This window comes from Botryllus schlosseri, chromosome 5 (genome assembly GCF_051294905.1).
Source record: "Botryllus schlosseri isolate E-star chromosome 5, Bs_hap1, whole genome shotgun sequence".
Classification (NCBI taxonomy): domain Eukaryota; kingdom Metazoa; phylum Chordata; class Ascidiacea; order Stolidobranchia; family Styelidae; genus Botryllus; species Botryllus schlosseri.
The window spans coordinates 26,958,660-26,977,694 of record NC_137240.1 but is presented as its reverse complement, the minus strand read 5'-3'; the positions used below and the strand labels follow the sequence as shown (position 1 = coordinate 26,977,694).

General features: G+C 38.6%; 1 protein-coding gene and 1 long non-coding RNA gene across 3 annotated transcripts in view; one reads left to right on the top strand and one right to left on the bottom strand.

Annotated features, from left to right (window-relative positions):
* Positions 1-778, top strand: part of LOC145439924 (uncharacterized) — a 258,367-nt gene extending 257,589 nt beyond the window's left edge. The window contains exon 2 of the long non-coding RNA XR_013915392.1: positions 501-778. This is a non-coding gene — a long non-coding RNA (uncharacterized LOC145439924). The remainder of the gene's footprint in view (positions 1-500) is intronic.
* Positions 779-2,624: 1,846 nt separating this feature from the next.
* The window catches only part of LOC145439897 (protection of telomeres protein 1-like), a 31,000-nt gene continuing 14,589 nt past the window's right edge, over positions 2,625-19,035 (bottom strand). For both annotated transcript variants that reach the window (XM_080317559.1, XM_080317560.1), the window contains 7 exons: positions 17,888-18,050; positions 17,532-17,607; positions 16,472-16,572; positions 14,148-14,280; positions 13,809-13,945; positions 4,529-4,712; positions 2,625-3,060 (listed from right to left, as the gene is read on the bottom strand). In XM_080317559.1, coding sequence (XP_080173685.1) covers positions 2,857-3,060; positions 4,529-4,712; positions 13,809-13,945; positions 14,148-14,280; positions 16,472-16,572; positions 17,532-17,607; positions 17,888-18,050 — 998 coding nt within the window. In that variant the 3' untranslated portion in view covers positions 2,625-2,856. The remainder of the gene's footprint in view (positions 3,061-4,528; positions 4,713-13,808; positions 13,946-14,147; positions 14,281-16,471; positions 16,573-17,531; positions 17,608-17,887; positions 18,051-19,035) is intronic.

The window sequence follows — 19,035 nt, the reverse complement described above, 5'->3', positions numbered from 1 at the left end:
CAACTGCTGTCCTGTTATTGTCATTAAGAGAGGATAAGAAAGCTCGAAAAAATAACATTTGAGAATATATATTTTTGTTACGTGACAAGAAACATTGACGTTATCAACTACTAGGCACAGTTATTCGATTGTTCATAATAGCACAGCACAGTTTCATAAATTACAACAAAAATAGATGCAGACAGTACATTTATCGAATGGCTTAAACATAGGTATATCTGATTTTGTAATTTGCATAAACAACAAAATCCCTTTTTGCTACATATTCACTTGACTTAAATGCTTTCCGTTGACTAGGATTTTGGTTCTTGTTATTCTGAATTTAGATGACAACAAGTCTGACATGATAACAAAATTTGTTTATGCAGTTTTCAAGTGTTATAGTAAATGAAATATCCATACCCTGTATAAAATTCTCAATGATATTATTGTGTTGGTATCCTCATTGAAATTTAGACACGACTAGTATCAGAGCATTTAGGAGTCCATGAAGAGGTGAGGTATTTAAGCTGTTCAAAATCCTGCTTCTGTAATACCCATGCGATGACACATTGTTATGATGCTCGGATTCGATCAACTTCTTCCATGATCACCTCGACCGTTGAGGGAAGAGATGGTGATGTGTAAGTTCGGAGATTTGTTGAGTGAAGGGGATTGTTGGATAGTCTCTATCCCGTCCCATTCTTCGAAGTCACCATCTTGCAAGTCAACTATGACTGTAAGAGTTGACAAACTGGACTGGACATGGACAACATTACAATTTAATGACTATACAAAGTATATGCTGTGAACAATCATTTATAGATCATTGGCTGTGCACAAGTCTATCAAACCTGACATGGACAGTGGCAGGAACTTTCTACCTATTGTGGGTCGCTCTTGCGCACACATACACTTATAAGATATACTATCATATCATGGTAAATTGTACTCATGAAGTACCGTAGTTTGAAAAAGTAGGTTAAGACCAGGTTTTGCAGACGTTTCTTAGTCAATTGGATATTGAAATCTACTTGTTGAAGCAGAAAATGAACGGTCTGAAAAGTACTCGAGTAGTATGAAGAAATGAGTTAGACTTTACTTTGTATACATCTGTTAGTCAATTGTATACTGTATCTACAAGCTGCTGACGATTACTCCTGATATGTATCAAACAAAAATATTTTTATTTTTATTCAATTGTATATATGAGCATTCGGATCACAAGATGAATCTCCGTAACAAAGGAATAATGACTATTATTACTTCAAAAACGTGATGCTTTTTGCGATATCCTCAAGTAGGTTTTGCCTACTTTCACAACTTCAGAAGGCCTGACTTCAGAGTCAGTTTTAGAACCTGCCTGAATTGACTTGAAAAAATTAGAAATGACTTCGTGACTTGATTAAAAATTTGCAATGACTTGAAGATAGTGACCTGATCCCAACTCTAGCTCGTCCTATGAAGTATCCACCTTTATTTGATACTGCGAGACCACCTCCGATCACAATGTTCATCACGTAGGCACACTGGTACATCAGTTTCGTCTGAATATTAAGCCATGCTACTGGTATTGGCCAAAACCTGTACAGTATGCACACATTTCACGTGCAAAAGAGGTCTTGATAAAAAACTTTTCACTACGTTAACGCCAGTTCCTGAAGAAAGATTGCTGGCGAACCGTTTGTTTACATCGATTTCATACCTGTAGTGAAGCATGACTCGCGACGCGCTCAAACGCAGAGCTCACTGGAGTTTCCAATCATTGTATATATATCATTGCCCCGAACCGTGTAGGGCCGGATTTTTTTGATTTTGGGCCGGAGCCGGATCAGTACTTTTTCCTGATACGGCCGGAGCCGGACCAGAGAATTGAACAACCGGATCGGAGTCGGACCAGGAAATTTGTCGATCGTCCGCTCCGCGCTACTTGACGGGCATATTCTCCAACGACCTTTTGAGTGGAATATTTCCGTTCTTAGTAATAATGAAACCATTGAGGTTAAATACCACTGTTCTACAATGAAAAATTTTGTTCAACTGCAGAATTTTACAGCAATGTTAGCATTCTTCGTCTTAAAACCACGCCTGCGGGCCTTGTATTACTGGTGAAGGCGTCACTCCACATCCTCTGAAACGTGGCGCCGGGATGAACAAACGTTGAGATAACCGCTGCTCCATAGCAAAGCTATCATTAGCATACCATGGTCGAAGGCTCATGCTGTGGGAAATTGATACCTTCTGGAATGGGACAGCCCCGTCCGCATTGCTCTTTTCAGCTTTCGACAGTCCATGAGGGCGTATTCATGACTGCTTTTCATCAATACTTACTTGAGTAGATTTAAATCTAGCCAATTCTACTGGGTTAGTCGTAAATTTATTACCGTAGTTTTGCTCCTACTCGACAAAAGTTCTGAACTACTCTGACCACCTCTGAGTCATGACATCTCAAACATATCCCCTCTGCCCCCGCTTACCAGTCCAAAAAAGATCTGACTGCTTCACCGAGTCTACTTGCAAATTTTAATTGTCGTCCAGGAAGTGCAGACTTGAGCCTCACTTGCTTAGAAACCAGGTGGCTACTGGCCCCACACTGAATTTTCTGCCATTTAAAATTGGATTAATGCACTGCCAAAGCTTCATAGTTCATTTGTTTCAATTTATTAACGAAAGGGCATGGCAATATATATACTGCATGAAACCAGTAGTGTATAATAATACCATGATAATGAAACATACAGGAAATTGAATTTCAACTTTATTGGCTCAAGCACGTTATGGTGAAGATGCGTTGCAATAATGCTGTGATGCCAACCGAAATCAAATGTTTGCTTCAAGTACAGACGGGTGTTTGATATTCTTAATTACACCCACTGCTTACACGAAATCAAAGAACTGTTCTTTTAGTATAGTGTGTTGGATTTGATAGGAGAAATTATTCCTTTGAGGTCTTTTCTCAATAACACAGCATAGTACCTTGTTCCAATCGATGAAATATCGAAATGTGCTGTCCAATCTCCTGCACCACGTATCAATGTCGGCCAAGTATACCTGAGGAGTCAATCCCCGAAGAAAACGAGTCTTAAAACAGAAACGAATGTGAATAGGAATCAACTGTCATAGCAAGGGGTCGCGACCAAGGTAACCAGTTACCAAGTACTCGGATACGCCTACTACACCTGAGCACTGATCTAGAAATTGAACTATTCGCCCGCGTAGCCCAATAAAAAGCTTCATAAATTACCCCTATATGTAACACTAATAGCCCTGTATGAGCTGTTAACTTGACTACAGCCCAATGGCAATCAAAATGAAACATATTTCAAATAAACATTCGAATTAGTGGCTGTGATTTTAAAAATTATTATACTCTTATCAAATTCATTTATTTGAAATGAAACTGCTGCAGAGAATAAAACTTGCATTTCCAATCAAAAGGCGTATGCCATCGTTGATTTTAGCTGAAGTGATCCTATTTTTCATAGATCAGTCCTACCGGACAGCAAGCGGGGAGTAACTTCCGTACCTTGCTTTATTCAGACAGGATCAATAGAAAGCACCCATGCAGCCTTTGAACTAGAGATTCACAATCCAGGGTCTGCAGACTAGTTCAATGGTTCCATGAAACACTAATAATAATCTCAGGGTCAAGGTGAAATGCCAAGTCATTACATCCTCGATTTACAGCATATCAATGATTTATCATCGCATCACGTCGAAAAAATACGATTTTTTATAGTAATCAGCTGTATTTTGTGGATGTAACACGATGACAAGGCATTTTCCTGTTGTCACCGATGAATGCCTATACCACACTATCAGGTAATTTACTGGTTACAGAAACCAGCTATACAAAACTCAACTCTAATATACTGTATCACCCATTGCAGAGGTGAAATCCAGTTGTGCGCATCGGGCTTGAACCCGATAGGTTTAAGACCCAACCGAAAGTTGTAATTACAACCTGATTTGAGCAGAACAGATAGTTCAATCAATACATCTTTCATTAGCCGACCGGTCATTCGTGACGATTCAAGCCCGAAATATTTCCCAAAGTCAAGTCTTAACCCCAAAACTCAACCCCACTTCGATCGCTAGACACCCGAGAATGCCTGTCAAATACATGATTTTGAATCAAGTCATAGAATGTTTCGAGTCGCCCTTAATCTAGCACAAGTTGAGTCAATGCAGCAAGTGACTCAAATCAAGGCATACCAGTGATTGACGAAAGTGCGACTCAGGTCATTACAACCCCAGTCAGCAAGTCTTTTAAAGCTACAGTCAACTGAAAATTTTTTCGCACACAGTGAAATTTACCTTCAGCTCATACCTCTTGCTGTGTATAGTCCGAATTAGAGTAGTCTAATATTAACAGCTATACCCTTCCATGCCATCAAACTATTTCTAGCATTCTGATTGCTCTTTTTAATATCTTGTGATATGACGATGAGGGGGGTGGGGGGCAATTTTTTACTATGATGAAGGCGGCGTGCCTGAAAAAGCTTGAGAACCCCTGCTTCAACGGCAGCCAATTATTAGAAACACCTACCACATTTGAAGCAACAATCGAAACCTTGTCGATCCTGTCAGTGTCATCTTCAATCGTGATGCCAATGTCAAAGCGAGGTTTGAGCAATGGAGAGCCAGCTATTCTCACCACTTCAGACCCACTACAGCGCTCCGCCTCTTCTTGCAATGGAGGTATCGATAGCGGTATGGCATTGGCAGGACAACTAAAAGCAAATATTGGATTATCTAAAAATTTTAAACAGTCAAACGTAGAGAAAGTTAATTGTGGTAGCTGCATGGATAGAAAAACTTTCGTCAAAGGGACTTAGCCTACAGCCTAACCACTATTGGCCTTGCTGCCAAACTAAATTGACATGATGATGTATAGTCAGATACAGTATTAGTATAAATATGATAGTAATTGGAGCAGACTCCACTGCGGTGGGTTGGCATTATACCCACAATCCTGATGCGAGTTCATGATAACGACGTACAGCAAAGTGAACAATCACGACCCAAAGTTGACCCCTCATTAATTATGTGACAAAAGTTTTTGAAGACACCATCAGTTCTAACAGTAAATCTGATCACATGGGCTGAGAAAGAATAAATATGTGATAGTAATACATGTGCATTGTGCAACTACCAATATTATTGACAGAATTCATTCATGAAGTGGAAAAAATTTAGACAGACAATGAATGCCGAAGTCCCCCAGTAGCCATTTCAACATGGATATTTGGTGTCCAGGTGGGCCATTATGGATGTCCGCTGTAATGCGGCATTATAATATATAATATATATGTAATTGAAATTCAGCCGTCAATTACAAAAAGATTGAACACCCCTGGTTTAGGCCAATGGTTTTTAGACTTTTCGTAGCCGCAGTCCACAAATAAACAAACTTTTGACGATCGCCAGTAAACTGAATTCAAAATAAATTGAGACGAAGGAAAACTGAGGGATGGGTGTTTTATTACGGCGTGGCGAGTTTATTGGATTTGTAGTAATTATCTGAAAATCAATGATTCCAATCTATAGTTTGAAAATTAGTATCTGCAATCTATAATTGAACACCGATTCTTCAGCCTACTATCGTATAGCATTGCCTACTAGATTTTTGTATTGTTATTATCATGTCACACACATAAAATATTTCCTGAATACACTGTTGGAGGTATATAATAGGGTGGAGTGAAAAATGAAAATTTTTGAATTTCAAAAAAGGGTCTTGATATGTGGTGCCAAATAGTAAACAAATAAATTCTATCATAGTTTTGGGCTCGTACACCCTCTAGTGGTCGTGCAATTTCACCGAACGAGCCCAAACCAGCTAATTTCGCCATATCTTGATCATCACTTACACTAGAAAGTCAGTTTTGGGCTTAAAAGATGCAGAAGCAACATGTTTCTATCTCACTTCCATAGAATTTACTCTTAAAAATGAACAGAAAAAAAGTTACAAGCAAATTTCTGATTTTATAGGTAAAATTAAGCACTGAAGCAGTGGGTAGGATGTCAAAAGCGTGTATTGATTGATCTTACGACTGAGCAACATACCCTATCAATTAGAACCACTTTTAAAAACTTGCTCAAACAAATGAAACCCCCTCCAAGCATAAATAGGGCTCGGGCATCGAATAGAGACTGCTAAAACTGTATTTAAAACAGCGTCCATTGGTAGTGCAGCGTCACGATATCGGTAAGTTTATAACAACGGCCCTCATGAGATTTCTTACCATATGCTGTCGTAGGGTGTGTATCATATTTGTCACAAAGCTCCTGAATGAAAGCACAAAAATTGAAAATGCACATTCAAAACACAAACATCAATTCTATACTGGAAACAGAAAATTTTTGTAGCAGTATCATATGAGTATCAGTGTGCACAAACATTAAAATCATGTTTAGCATTGAAAGATTTCATCTGCTTTCAAGACTTCAGTTTTTGTCTGATGAGGCTATGTCTACGTTCAAATCCTGAAACATGGGTAGATGCTTCAGTAACCACGTTTTAATGTCTTTCCACTGCCTTGTTGTGGCAAGGATGACTGAGCCTTAATGGTGATGATCTTAGGTTTTCCACCTCGATATCTGACAAGGTTTGGTGTGGTTGTTCTGCGCATAGCTGTAATCTTGTTAACTGTAAATCTTCGGTCGTTTCCCTCCTCGTCACCAAAGCATTCCCAGAAAAATATTTTCTGGATGTTCAAAATGAGCATTTCTTCGTAGCAAAGATAGTGCAAGTGAGTGAATTCGGGTATCAGTCAGCTTTGTGACACCGGAAACTATATTGTGGAAATTTTTAGCACCATCTACAATGGAATTGTGCATTTTTATTTCAAACCATGACAGAAAATAGACCTCCATGCAGAATTGAGCAAGACAATTCAGATTTCTCGATGGACGACTCTGTCCCACATAGTACTTTGAAATCTAAGATGCGAGAGTCAACCATATTGGATGAACGACGGGCCCAGCCTCTAAATATTGCAGATCTGGTTCCAATTGACGACTTTGAAGGAGGATACATAAATGAAACCAAACCCTAAAGCAGCAACATTGACACCAACATCAGATTCTTCCAAATTCCAGTTATCAACATCAAGGCTTAATCTTTCCACTAAATTGTCAACTTAAACCTCAAAAATATTGAACAGCCGCCTGCATCGCAATCAAGACCTTGTCTGATCACGAGTTGGGAAACCTATGATCATCACCATTAAGGCTCAGTTATCCTTGCCACAACCAGGCAGTGGAAAGACATGTGACAGTGGTGACATAAGCATCTGCTCAATGTTTCAGGATTTAAACGTAGAGATGTCCTCATCAGACAAAAACTGAAGTCTTGAAAGCAGATGAAATCTTTCAATACTAAACATGACTTTATTGTTCGTGCACACTGATACTCATGTGATATTGCTACAAAAAATTTCTGTTTCCAGTATAGAATTGATTTTGTGTTTTGAAAGTACATTTTCAATTTTTGCACCTTCTTTCAGGAGCTTTGTGACAAATATGATACAAACCCTACGACAGCATTTTGGTAAGAAATCTCATGAGGGCCGTTGTTATAAACTTACCGATATCGTGATGCCACACTACCAATAGACGCTGTTTTAAATACAGTTTTAGCAGTCTCTATTCGATGCCCGAGCCCTATTTATGCTTGGAGGGGGCTTCATTTGCTTGAGAAAGTTTTGAAAAGTAGTTCTAATTGATAGGGTATATTGCTCATTCACAAGATCAATCACTACACGCTTTTGACATCCTACCCACTGCTTCAGTGCTTAATTTTACCTATAAAATCAGAAATTTGCTTATAACTTTTTTCTGCTCATTTTTAAGAGTAAGTTCTATGGAAGTGAGATAGAAACATGTTGCTTCTGCATCTTTTAAGCCCAAAATTGACTTTCTAGTGTAAGTGATGATCAAGATATGGCGAAATTAGCTATTTTGGGCTCGTTCGGTGAAATTGCACGACCACTAGAGGGTGTACGAACCCAAAACTATGATAGAATTTATTTGTTTACTATTTGGCACCACATATCAACCCTTTTTTGAAATTCAAAAATTTTCATTTTTCACTCCACCCTAGTATATAACTTCAATGCAATTGAATAATATATATTCGTATTGCAATCAGTCAGTCAGTCAGTATGCTTTTATTCATCTCACCAACAAACACAACATGTAAATTGGTATGGATTGGGAGCAGACATGGGGTGATTACTTTATGATTGTAATCGATTGCGATTACGATTACTTATGAATGACGCGATTACGATTACAGCAACATCAGGAAGTAGTCGATTACGATTACGATTACATTTATTTTGCATCTTAGAAGCTATGTTGGAAGACAATATATGGATTGCGCTGAAGAGGCCTAATGAGATAACAAACTCCCTTTAAAAGAGATGCGTCATCTGCTTGCTACGTCATAATATACCCATTGCCTATTTTTATAGGGGTCAATTTATCGCGCTCAATGATTTGCATTCTTGCCAGGGCCCTAATTACCGCACTCCAAATTTCCCAATATGGTGGGGAGCGAGCTCGAAGGGGGCTCAAAAAGTATTTCGTAAACCAACATAAGTTATAGAGTATTTTTGAGAGATCTTTATAATCTGAAAATCCTCTCTAGATCAGTGATTCCCAACCGCGGCTCTGAGAGCCACAAGCAGCTCCGAGCTAGCCTACTTGCGGCTCCCATTGACGTTGGAAAACCCAACAAAAACATTATAAAATCAATTTAGAACAAACAAAAAAATTGATTTTCAAAAATTATACTTGCTTGGCTTGGAATCTGGAGTTTATAATTAAGGGTGGAGACCAATTCCTTTGCTGTCGAGTAGCGATTCTCTACTCAGCAACGATTTCGTTACTCAACTCACGTCAAAAAGTATGCTCACACTCAAATGCGTTTGGATCGTCACTCAAATTTAAGTCTACTCATCATCAGACTTAATTAAGTGCAGGTGGTGTTGCAACACAAAGCTATCTGACCATCAAACCAATGAATCATTGACTTGATTGTCAAGTTCAACGGCCGCATTGACAGAATGAATGCTTTTTCCCCATGATGAAAATGTTTTCAAGTCCTATTGCAGTTAATGTGGCCACTGACCCTGTTAATTAACAACTTGAGTTGCTAGACATGCAGTCAGATATAAAGACATGACAATTTGTCTGTGCGTCTCACGAAAGTTTATTTTCTAGTCTGCTACGCTTGAGCCACTACAATATCGTTTGATTATATAACAAATCGGAGGTCACGAATTAACAACATACACTAAAGTAATTAAGATAACAGGTTATAATTGTGAATTACGTGTCCCAGCTCTACATGTAGGTAGCCTAATTCTGTGGCGAGATAGCGCAGTGGTATAATCCACGGCTGCAACGCCATTGTATGCCGGTTCGAGTCCGACCGAGATCGACTTCAGAAATCCTTTCTAAGTGTTGGAGGTTTATCTAGGCTCCTCCTCGCCGACTCATCCGCGTAAGCGGTGTCTTACAATAAGCCTAGAAGTGGGCCGTGCTACAAGTCGGCAGATACGGAATCAAAAATGAAGAAAATCAGCCTGGTGTAACTGACCGTTGTAGTGGACATACACCAAGATTACCTCAAACAAACTAACTCTTACAGGTGAATCTGACCATCGGGAGCTGATAGAGGATTAAAAATCAATAGTAATATAATGCAATTATTGACGAAATTCAGTCTTCAACTTGCGATTACCACCCTATGGGGGACGAACTAGATATCCCTGTGTATATATATATCACCAGCTGTTGATTTTGACTGCTTCGTTGTGGAAATCGCAATGTTTTATTTGACGAGTACAAAATTTCAAATCTTGATGTACGTATGTACTAGATAGGCCTACTGCTCGCAAGCAGCTACCGTCAAATTGCGTCTAACTGAGCATAAGCATAACCAAACATCAACCATAAGTTACTATTTTAAACTAGGCAGAGCGGAGATAAATTATCCTGCTGCGAGGTAGTGGCGTGTTGAACGTGTTGATAACCTGATATATAGCACGACGGTTGTTCTTACAATGACACTATAATGTGCGACGTATGTACATCGACTATTTATTTAGTGTGGATACTGCTTACGCAATGACGCGCAAACCTAATAGGCTGCTTCTGACGTAATAATGAGCTCTAGCGTTTGAAAATCAGACGTTTGTGCTGTCACGAGCCTGGTATAATATCTCTTCCTTGTTCACGAATGTACAGTTTATGACCTTTATGTCATAGTCCTTGCAAAAATAAAAAAGTAATCGTTCTTTCACAGAGAAATCGATTAAATATGGGAAGTAGTCGATTACGATTACTTCGGGATTTTGTCGAATGTAATCGATTGCGATTACGATTACTTGGAAATGCTGTAATCGTCGTAATCGATTACAATTACTAATCGCGATTACCCCATGTCTGATTGGGAGACGACGGGGGACCAGAAGGTCTTAGATTCAGTCGCCACCCAGCGGAGTTATAAATGAGTAAATATGGCAAGATGTAAGTCTATCAATACTAACGATTATGGCGGTTAACCACTAACCAGTGGTCATAAAAATAACAAAAGATGAAAATCATGGAAAATCAGCAGTAAACATCCAAGCATAGTACCGGTATACAATACACAGTGTATACAGTGAGCAAAGCAAAAATATGCATCATAGCAAGAACAATGAAGACTTACCAAGTGGAACAGTATTACATCAGAGTCATTGCAAATCATGAACAATGACAGTATATTTCAACAACAACAGAGGAAGGTGTAGCAAGTGGAACAGTATTACATCACAGTCATTACAAATTATAACTAGTTCAGTATTTTTCAACAAGAAAATTGCGGTATTTGATCTTGAACTGGTTGTACTGCATCGATCTATATTCTTCTGGAAGGTTATTCCAAACCTTGGCATCCTTGAAGTTAAAACTGTTTTGTGACAATTTCTTAGAACCTTGAGGTAATGTTATTTTTCCTTGAGAACTAGATCTAGTGCCATACGAGTGAACCGAAGAAAATGTATGGAAATAGTTCTTGAAAAATTTCCTATTAGAATAGTATATTTTATGCATCATTTTGGCTAGCTCGTAGTGATGGAGATCATTCAGTTTTAGAATGCCAAGTTTCTTATAGCCTGGTGACAATCGTTCACGTCCACCAAATCCACAGATGGCTCTAACAGCATGGTTTTGCAAAACTTCTAGGGGTCTAAGATAGGATTTACATGCGGAGCCCCATACACAAATTGCATATTGCATATGACTATGGAATATAGCAAAGTATACTAGCCGCAGAACGTGACAAGGCATTAGTTTTCTCAATCTATATAAGACACCCACAGCACAAGACAGTTTGGTACAGAGAGCATCAATATGAGGTTTCCATGACAGTCTGGGGTCCACCATAACTCCCAAATATTTTACAGATTCTATTGGTTTGATCTCGCTGTTGGAAATGGTAACAGAAAACACCTTGCAATGAACATGTATATATTCAGATGACACATTTCAGGGATAATCGTCAACAACTAGTAGAAATTTCAAGGGAACTGTGCACATAGGCGCCGAGTTACGGGGTGGCGGCCACCCCATACAAAATGCTTAAACGCCCGCCGTCTGTGCTGTCAATTAGCGAGTCTGTCATTATCGCGTAAATGCCAACTGTTTATTAACCGATACGCGCGCGACTAATTGTATACGCAGCTTAAACTAGGGCTTAACGGCCACATAAATTGCAATCCGTGATTCGTAATCATGCAATCGAAGCGACCTCGTTTACGACGTCGATTTCGACTCGCGTGCTCTGAGAAACACCAGCTCTCTCTACAGGACGAGCGAATTCACGTTATACTTCTCTCAATTAAATTGTATTTGCACGCATATTCGTTTACAAAGTAATTCTTGAGTTAGGATCGTGATAGCCTAGGACAGTTGTTTGTGTATGCCTGCGAATTGAAAGTCATTCTTGCGCTAAGTGCGCATATTCAATTGCAAAGAATTGTCGCGATGTCAGACTCGGAACTCCATTGTGCCATACGCAAGTTGAGGAATTACTGATTAGATGCGCGCTTTCTCGTTCGCTATCATCTCTAGGCTACTAATTCTTGTCTGCTTTACACACTCGTATTCCCTCGAAGACACTTATATAAGTGTTTGATCTGTTATTAACACTGTGCAGTGCATTGTGCAGTGCACGGCGTTGAACTATATGTTGTCAAATATTGATGCAACAAAAGATGGCGGAAATTCTGAATTTATTCGATTAGTTTGAGCGGGAACCTTTTAACTTCCAATAAACTTAATTGCTGGACGGACTCTATCGGGCACAACTATGTCGCGGATCGAATTTCAAACCATCGGGATTTGTATTTCTATTGAAAAGGTTGCGGCATGCGCAGCCATAACGCTCCTGCAGCAATAACACCGGGATAATTAAAATCGTACCATTTCACGATCAAATTCGACTGGCTGATCGGGACTTGCGTCTGCCGTAGATTCCGGCTGAACAATCAGCGCGTTGTCGGTGCGTAGCCAGTGAGTTTCTCATTTAAAACTAGAAATCCGGTCCTTTTCAAATGCCAATTCACTAATTCGTATTATCGATGCTGCGTACTGAAAAATAACTAGAATCATTTGTATGCGAAATGGGTCATCGATGTCTCATTGGTACTATCATAGGCTTACCATATTTTGGGAATCTAAAAAAAGGACACTTTTTCAGAAATTTGAGACTTGCAAAACCGGAGAAGAATTCTCAAAAACCGGTGAATTTTTCCCACTTTGTGATCGGTTGACTAAAAAAATGAAAAAAAAATAAAAAAGTCATCTTTTCCGCTCAGAGCTCAAAATACCGTTTTACTTCCCGCATTGCTAGGTGGATGACTAGAAGAAAAAAAACGGTCATCTTTCCGCCCAGACCTAAAATAACCGTTTTTCACTCCGAAATACCCACCGGAGCGTCAGTTCTGTGCTAATTTACGGCATATCACTCGCAATTTGCTCTTAAACTGACCTAAATTTTCAAGAAAGAGGACAATAGGGCGTCCTCCGACGACACTTTCAAAAAAGTAAAAAGAGGACAAATCCTCTTAAAAGAGGACGTATGGTAACCCTATACTATCAGCGGTGGCATGATTTAGCGCCTCCGCATGCAGGCCTACTACCGTCATTCTTGCCTGTCTTTCGTGTTCCAGAATTGTCGCGCCGTGTTACTGCTCAATCCAGCGACGAATGTCGAGTGCGCGACAATCAATGACCTACTTTCGCAATCATCTCAGCGGGAGATCGCGTCGCGTTACATTGTGTGATGCGATATGCGTGCACAAAATAATCTCGCTAATTGGCCCCGCGTAACACTGATAACACGGCTTGTTGAATTGCAACTGAATATTAGCGTCAGAATGGTCATTTCATAAGGAAGGGGTTTTGCGTTTCAAAAGGTGGGGGTTTCGACACCCCCCTGGCTATGCGCCTGCCGCCACCCCATGCAAAAATAAAAGTCGGCGCCTATGACTGTGCATATCAACCGTTGTATCACCAAATATGATGTCACAGACATAAGAATTCGAATAATTGAGGCTGAATGAACTATTTTTAGATTATATAGAAATTATATAGAAGTGCTGTTTCCCACCTCAAAATACCCCCATTGTCCAGAGGCCAGTGGTGTGAGAATCACTGGTCTAGGCCCAGAGTGAATTGTTTTTACATAATGCATAAGGAAGCTTCCGCTAGTCGCCACAAAGTGGTATCACACAATATCTTGTGCGGTAACAATAAGATCAAATACCTACCAATAATAAAAGACGCCATCTTGAATTGCCACTGCTGGAGGGGCATTTGAAGTCAGCACATCAAGAGGTAATATTCTGACGACTCTATTATAAGATGACTGATGTTTCAATAGTCCTTCTTTGGAATAGTCTATAGGCTGGAAACCAAAAAGAAAATCGTTATGCTGTTAACATAACAAGCTGACCGTTTAAAAGTAAAATTGTATTGAACTGCTGAGTTTCCTAATTGTGACTCTTTTTGAAAAACCTACAAATCTCATACATCACAATAGATTACTAACAACACGAACAGACAATGTAAGCTGAAATTTTATCGAAGAGCTTTATGCTACACTTTACCTTCAAGATGTACAAAATTGAAAATTCCTGGCCTTCCGTAATCCGTCTTCTCACAAGAAAATCATCCATCCTGATTTCTTTCCAATGGCTCCCGTCTCTTCTAGCAACACGTTCCTCTGATATACTTATAGTTCTGGAATGGATAGGTAATGACTCTCTCAATATTACAGCTGAAATAGATTTCAATTGATTAACACACGCATGCTAAGATTATGAATTAAAGGACGTGAGTATGGTATAACAACTTCAACATCAAAAAACAACTATTTTATAACCTTGAAAAGTAATGTTGTGAAATATGTCTGGCACCTATTAAAAATTTGTCAAATGCACAAAGATAAGTAATGCAGAACGGCAAATGGTGATGCAAATACGTGTAATTTCCACATTAGAATATACAAATACTGTGAAGCAGAGGTTCCCCACCTCTTTTACATCGTACACCCCTTGGGAACATAAGATAGCACTGGTCAACACATTTTTTTAGGCAAAGTAAGAGTGGTTTTGGGGGTTCTGAAAGGCACTGATTCTGAATATGACCTTAGTTTTTTCAAATTTGCTCTTGTTGTGGAGATAACCCATGCGGCTATTTTGACTTAAAATCTCCCATTTTCGCAGTAATGACTAGATATAAAATCGGCTCAGTCGTACTATAAAGTTTAGAAAATCAATCTACTGGCTATTTTTACACACGGAAGACTCTTTTAAATCAAAATACAGCAACAGGACTATATGTAGGGGTAATAGATTTATCATAGTTACAGCTTTTCACGGATATCATGTGTATAAATAAATTTCACTCATGTACGTAAGTATTTACCTTGATACTCGAATAACGTGGCATTAATTCAATCAGTTTTACGCCAACCAGCTATTGTAAAGTTTAAATAATCAGTTGGAATATAATATTATTGATATATTTCAAATCGCAAATGTTTTTTGTAAGATTTTCGCCTGTAAGCTATTTAGTGCAGTTTCTTGAAAGTTAGCGGCAATGGTCTGACATAATATGTTCAATTGTTCATCTCATCTGCCCTAATATCTTTTTTGTTGTTGTTCTGATGTCTTGGTAGAACCTCTCCCCTTGCTAATCAATATGATCAGGAGATATATCAAGATTTCTGAACAGGAAGTGAACTTTTATGCTCATGTTTGTGCTCAAGTGTTCGATATGTAGATACGAATTTTCGGACCAACTCTTTGTGGTTGGGTGCTTTATGATCATCTAAAACGTTTCATTTACTACATCTTAGGAGAAATTACATGTAGTGAACTCCTTCCTAATGTGAAATTGGAATCTTTAATCAGTATTCGAATACACCAGATACCAGATTTAAGCTTCTCGTTTGATAGGGTTACTAGGTATACCCACTTTGTTGACTCAACGGAAAAATATCCATTTACCAGTCAAATGAAAGGAGACGCATATGAGTATTGTAGTTAAGCCTTCCAAGGACTAATTTTGTTTTATACTCATCTTTAATCATGGTAGAATGACCAATTGATACAGGAGAATATGTATTTCCGTTGTGCAAAAGCACAAATTTTAGGCTTGACAAACTGTTTTATAGACAAACAAATATTTCGCGTCATGTCATGGTAATATTGATAGAATGACTGAGAATGACATAAGGGTTCTTCATAGTCAATTAGTTATTTATACGCAGCATAAAATTAGAAAAAAATACGATCTTCTTCCTACCAAGTTAAATATTTAGGGGCAAATACAGTAATTTTGGGCTTTTTTAGGGTTATAAATATTTTCTAACAAAGAGCCAATCTGATAAAACTAATGTGATATTCGTAAGATTACGCAACCTCAAAAACTCCAGAAACGGCTCTCAGATGTTCTGCCTAAAAAAAAATTCATTTTGTTGAGCAGTGGGCGTCCCTGTTATTTCAACATTGTGAAAAACAGGTTTTTACAGTAACTGGTAGTGACCGAGGTACTCATTTATTCTTCAAATTACTTTCTAGCCGAATAATACCACACGTTTGGCTAATATTCACTCTGTAGGTTCTGTCGTGTGATCCAACATTAGAGGGATAACTGCATAGACAGAAGAACTCAAACATTTAAAATCCAGTATATCTGAATACTTTTTGAGGAACATATCTAATACAATCAGTCTAAATTTGGGTACCAAGAGTTTACAATTCATTTCTATACACTCGCACTCAGCAGTGAACAGTCATTCCGTGAATTCCCCAGAGCGCAATAAAATTGAGATTGGAATCTAAGACTCCACTGATTGTGCTTGATGAGAACGTGCTTGGAGTAAATGCCGACGCCTAAACGCAAACAAAGCAGTAGTTGCACTCACATGGTATTTCCATCATTCAACGGTATCTTCCATGGTGTTGAAGACTGCGTATCGACGGAGTCAAGTTTTCCAACGTTTGGAGTGTTCCTTTTTCGAGTAACCTTGAAAATAGTTTAATTTCATAGTAATTCTTCCCTTGACGAAGGTTATAAACCTTATAATCAGTGCAATATATTTTGACATGTCAAAATGAGCTAAAATTTTGTCAAAATTGTAGCGTTTGGTCAAAAGATAGTTTACAAAGTCAGTTTACAAAGTCAAAATTTTTAGACAACATGCATTTCGTTTGTATCATAGATGTTTGCCCTGTCGTTGAACTCATTTGACATTTTACCGCTTGTAGCCTACTTTATATGCCTACTGTTGTAGACGACCCATTGTCTGCTCATTGTGAATCATACACGGTCAAATGAAACAAATACGTTGACATGGTGGTATGGCCAACGTACTGCAATATCCTAACTGAAGCAAGACTGCGTGGGCATTGGTTCTTATATAAAGAAGCGCATGATGAAAAATTGTGAGGTAGGCAACATTGTCGGAATGAAGCGACATGGTGCGTCACCAATAGTGTACGCACAACTTCGATGTTGCCAGCCAACAGCTGCAGCTGTTGAACGTTCTTTCTCCATTATGAGCAAGTTACTTGTAAGGCCAGACACTTCATACCCGAGAATGTAGGAAAGTATCTTTTGTTGTAGTACAACAAATTTTAATAATTTCTACCATAATCCGTGATGCAACTACGTAATGCAATTCTTCATGGGTCCGGATTTCGTTAAAATAAAGGTTTTTCATGCAAAAATTTGTCAGTTTCAAGTCAAAAAAGTTTTTTCATGCCAATCTATTTCGTAAGGACGGACATTTCAAACCAGAAATGAAAATAAGTAATACAATTCTAACATTATGTGGGAAAACACCTAATGTACAAACTTGAGGTCAAAATTAGGTTTTATAAGGTAAAAAAATGTCAAAATTTAGATTTTTCCTGTCAAAATCATCTGTTTATAGGTAAAAAAATCGCCCTAGTTATAATACATGTTGAAAACGAAAGGGGAACCTTTCTCCAGTCGGCAATCATCTTCTCGGTTTCTTTCGTTATTTTCAAAGGCTCGCCGTCGTTTTTGCTCGAAATGCTGAAGAAATCCGGATAAATTTACAGATAATTGCTATTTGCCTATTGACAAGTTAGCGCCAATCAACAAAGTTGAATGCTAGTAAATTACACTGTGCGTGAGTTTCAGATTCATATGTATTGAGCTTTTACCGCCATCAGTTGAAAATACCGCAGCAGCTAGTTTAACTGCTTTTGTGCATTCTAGTAATGAACAATAACTTTTTTATTGAAATTGATATATTAGAAATAATGATTAAAACCAGTTCAATTTTATAGTCAACAACACAAAATTTACTCACCAAATCGCCCTATTTCCAACAGTATGGTAATAACTGACCCAAGCTTCTCTTGGTGTGCACACAGTCTTGAGACGGCATTTGACAAGAAAGAGACCTGGATCTTTTTCATTGACCAAGGATTTTATCGTTGATAATTGACAGGTTGGGCTGTCACCAGAGATCACTGACAGAAAAACAAGTACAACGATAAGGGTACCCATGAGTTCAACTGATAAATTTATATCAATTTTAGGAGATGAAGTCGTCATAATTGATATAACTTCAGAGAAAGTTTCAAATTAGCATACACTGAACTAAACGTTTATTTCAACAAATATTTAACTTCATTTTTGGCTTGGCAAGTTGTTGACAAATTGAACTCTGTGACGCATTGTCCCAACTACTTTCAAAATAGTAACGCAAATGAGAACTTTCAGAATGTTGATTCTTCCCGCACCTACTTCATGTAGATCTGTGGCTCCCAAACTTTTTCGGCTTGTGGCACACTAGAAAAATTATAAAACGCTCGCACGACACCTACAAGAAAGTTGCGTCAAAAATCGATTCAGGTGATAATGCGTTGGCTATGCTTGACCTGATTTGTGTATAGATAACTAACCTACGGATAGATACGCAACACCTGTCGTCACGCTTGCTTGCCTGGAGGAAATCACTGCTCAGCAATCTGAACGCAACATAATTGCTAATCCCATAGTTGACGACCCGCGTGCTTAAATTCAATAAAGTTGATCTTATTTGAAAGCTACTGTCGCACTGATTCCGAAAATATACATTAAAATCTAAATCAGGGCAATGGAACCCCCTTGAAATACACCTCCAAGTTTCAAAATCAGCATTGTTCTGAACAATCGCAACCACACAAGGGCCATTGTTATGGCCATTGTGCTGCGTCGCTGCGATTGTTTAGAACAATGCCGATTTTCAGATTTTAGGGTGTATTTCAAGGGAGTTACATTGCCCTGATTGGATTTTGATGTATATTTTCGGAATCAGTGCGGCAGTAGCTTTCCAATAAGATCATCTTTATTGAATTTAAGCACACGGGTCGCCAGCTATGGGATTAGCAAATATGTTGCGTTCAGATTGCTGAGCAGTAATTTCCTCCGGGCAAGCAAGCGTGACGACAGGGGTTGCGTATCTATTCGTAG